This window comes from Anopheles aquasalis, chromosome 2 (genome assembly GCF_943734665.1).
Source record: "Anopheles aquasalis chromosome 2, idAnoAquaMG_Q_19, whole genome shotgun sequence".
NCBI classification, from domain to species: domain Eukaryota; kingdom Metazoa; phylum Arthropoda; class Insecta; order Diptera; family Culicidae; genus Anopheles; species Anopheles aquasalis.
Window position 1 is genome coordinate 82,898,147 of NC_064877.1, and position 3,724 is coordinate 82,901,870.

Here is a 3,724-nt window from a genome sequence, read left to right on the forward strand (position 1 = left end):
GAGCTAGCGCAGCTGAAGAGCATCGTGAAGCTGCTACCGAACGGTTTGGGTGAGCGCATACTTTCCTTCGTATTTATTGGATTGGCTTTGCTGGGCACTCGCTGGGTTCGATTGGAACGCAACTTGCAACGCGAATGAGATAAGAAGAGGATATTCATGAATCGCAAGTAGCGCCATGGGCAAAGGGATGCACCGAAGCATCGTAGTGCCTGCTGTCTGATAAATAAGCTGCACGGCAAACGGCCAATCCGGTGGCAATTAATTCCATTCCTTGTTTTTGCATGCAATCCGTGGCGGTTCCCGGCAACAGATACGAACATCTCCGAGGAGAAGCACTACTTCAGCAGTGGCCAGCGGCAACTGTTCTGCCTGGCGCGGGCCATACTGCGCGGTTCCGTCTGCCTGGTGCTGGATGAGGCCACCTCTTCGCTCGACACCGACACCGAGCAGTTGGTGCTGAGGGCGGCCAAGAAGGCGTTCAAGGGTCGCACCGTCATCACGATAGCGGTAAGCATTCCGGCGAGCGAAACCTTGGACTCTTTAATTGCAATTAATGTTTCACTTCTTCTTTCCCACTCTCTTCTTTGATCGATTGATAGCATCGGTTGCACTCGCTATTCGACCACGATCGGGTGCTGGTGCTCGAGCAGGGTCGCATCGTGGAGGATGGCTGTCCCCGGGTGCTGGCTTCCACCGCCGGCAGCAAGTTCGGTGCCATGCTGCAGATGGCTTCCAACACACCGGACGATCGTGCCCATCAACACTCGATAAAGGAGGCCGATGATGGCTAAGTTGTGGTTCCTTCATTCGGCACTAGCCCTGAGCGGTCAGCTGAGAAGCAATCCGATACGATGACCACGGAATGAAATAGAAATCAACGACCTGGACCTATGCACCAATTCTCTTGACCTACATTTCTTTTGCAACCGAATGGTGAACAATCTGTGCTTGAGCGAAGGTGACGCAAATGTATCTTTAAAGAAGCTTCGGAATGCTACGACTCAAGGATCTGTTCCGGCAATCGTTTGCATCTATCTATCCGGTTCCACTGTCTCACTGAATGTGCTGCATGATTCGTCGGAAAAACTTGCAATCGATTTCGAAATGATGAAAAGTTTCCCACATCCCGCACCGCTTTGTGATGGAGCTCTAACTCCATCTTAGTTGCGATGCAATCCGTGCATACCGGTTAGCGATGCACTGGGGATAAAATATTCAATCCAACTACTTCCAAAAACCATATGAGCCCTCCAGGCAAAATCTTCCATGGGTACTACTCAGCCCAGCACCGGAAGTCCATTCGCCCATGAACACCAAGGGTTTCTCCTTATCCTTTATCCCTCAACTACAAGGAGACCTCAGCGTTGATGGGGCTGGATTTTTCCGGCACAGATTACCGGCTGGCTCTGCAGCTGGCTGGTTGGCTGGCTGGTTTTGGGTGGTCATGAATTATGAACACATGCATGAACCGGCAGTGAATCGTGTGGGCTTCACTATTCTTTTTTGTGTTTTTTTTTCTGTGGTGCTCCTACTCGCCGGAAGTAGTTGAGCGCCGGAATACGTTTTAGTACCGCCCCAGAAGCTCGTGTGTGGAAGCTGGTTGTTGGTTTTAATAATGGATTACGCCCGTCGTGCAGGTTTTGAATTAATTTGCCAACGTGTTAAGCTGAGCGTGTTATGATGGTTCATGGTTGGAGCCATTTCGAGTAGTTTTGTTACAAAGTTTTGCCATGGCGAAGAGCCGATTGATGTGTTTTCGACGAAAAGCAGGAGGAGGCTACAATGTAACAGTTTGCAACGCTCCTGAGTTCTGTGCTGCTGAAGGCAATTTAAAAAAAATCCTCCATCACCCGCTCGTGACAGTAATGCGGCAGAACTGTCGTTTTCACCACCATCATCGAGCACCGGACCAGCGCTTGAGCAGTGAGCAATTCTGGGACCAACTGCTTTCCCACAGAAACCGCGTCTCTCTTCGCAGCTTAATTCGATCTTGGGCACTCTCTGGTCATGCAAATGGAGGTGGTGGGAAAGGCGGAAACCGGGAAAGTACTGACGATGGTTGTGTGGCTTTTGTCTTAACGCCCTGGCGGGCCCCGGTGTCCTGGTATCTCCTAGGTCTCGCTGCCACAGTGGCGTAAGCTACCGTGGGTTTCATAATCATATTTATGCATGGTAATGACACCATTTCCATGCTCCGCATGGACCTGTCCTTCTCAGGGACTCCGTCGGTTTGCTGCAGTCATGCCATCGCTCTGCCAGCTAGCCAGCCAGCCAGCCAGCCAGTAGTGGTATTGCAGGCACTACCCGCATCCGAGTGCTTCGACGACCTTGCGGCGGCTCAGGTCGGACTGCAAATGATAGCGCGATGCGCGCTACCGCGGTCACTCCTGTTTCCCTTCCCCTTTCGCATGCAAAATGCCTCAAACATGGTATCGTGGCGACGATGGGGACATCGAGAACCGACCGTGCTGATAGCATTTCCGGTGTCCTTCTTTAAAGCGCACTCATGTCGCGCTCGTGGAGGGATGCGCATAAAATATTCGCCTCATAACCAGGCCACCGCGTCTAGGCCAGTGGCATAATAGCTGTTTGGCCGCTTTGCATCTGTCTCGGAACGCTGGAATACAAATGTGAGGGAAACAGGATTGAAAGAATCTCCAATTTGTGTATGCCGAACGATGATTTTCCATGATTATAGCGACTCCTTGGCAATGGAATTGATAACAGAAACGCAAGGCCCACTCTCTAATGCATCCTGTGTGAAGGTAGGTTTTTCCTTTTTATTTTTTCCGCAATGAAAGCATATGAGCGACACAAGCAATGGAGCACTTTCCGTGCCTTCCGCCGGTAATGTTAATGTTTACCTTCCGATGCATGGTTTCACTATTCATCCTGAATTCCGAGAACGGCAAGGTGCATCATGGCGTGAAAAGGGATGAAATCTATAGACACTCGCAGTCTTTGTATCGACCGTTGAGTGCAGGAAAAGCGGAAATCCATCCTCGACAGTTCCTGAAGTGAACACCGCAGCTTCATTAATCGAAAAAGGTAACGCGAAAAACATAAACAGATTTCCAAGGCTTCAGCATCCATGTCCTTCCATCCGAAGCGGTCCTTTCCGCTTCCCGAAAACCCATAATGCAACCAAGGTGCTGCGGTTGCCAGAAGAGAACCACTATCATCATTATGATTACGTTTATGGTTGGGTAGAACGGTGGAGACACGATGTGATGTGCGTAAGCATGATTGCCGGGCCCCACCGGTGCTATCTGGTGAAGGAGGAAACGGTCCCCGACTTTTATGCACATCTCGCAGTCACAAATAATGATGACGCGGTAGTGCCATCTAGTATGGTCGTTCTATACTCCGCACTGTGGCCTCTCACAAACAAGCAACTGCGAGCGTTCTTGTTCGTTCCTACCTTACCGGCGGAGGAACGCCATGAGGCATACGAGGGGCGTATCGTATTAGGTCATCTTTTATAAATTGCATTCTGATTTACGACCGACAGACAGTTGGCGACAGTTAGAGCCAAGAGTTGGGGGGGAAAAGGGAAAGAGAGCCTTTGGGTTGGGCGTTTTTTTTTGGAGCGATGGATCCGAAAGAATGCGGCAATAGGCAACGGCAATCATTATGTAGTTGCTGCAGCCAGCATCCAGGTCCAGGGTGGTTGGTGAGTTCAAGTGAATGAAAGAAACCTTATACTCTGCAGCTTTGGTATGAG

General features: G+C 50.4%; 1 protein-coding gene across 2 annotated transcripts in view; it reads left to right on the forward strand.

Annotated features, from left to right (window-relative positions):
- LOC126572424 (ATP-binding cassette sub-family C member Sur) overlaps positions 1-890 on the forward strand; it is a 40,491-nt gene extending 39,601 nt beyond the window's left edge. For both annotated transcript variants that reach the window (XM_050231734.1, XM_050231735.1), the window contains exons 23-25: positions 1-49; positions 311-507; positions 600-890. The exon at positions 1-49 is cut by the window's left edge and continues 243 nt beyond it. In XM_050231734.1, the coding sequence (XP_050087691.1) occupies positions 1-49; positions 311-507; positions 600-791 (438 nt within the window). In that variant the 3' untranslated portion in view covers positions 792-890. The remainder of the gene's footprint in view (positions 50-310; positions 508-599) is intronic.
- Positions 891-3,724: the final 2,834 nt, after the last annotated feature.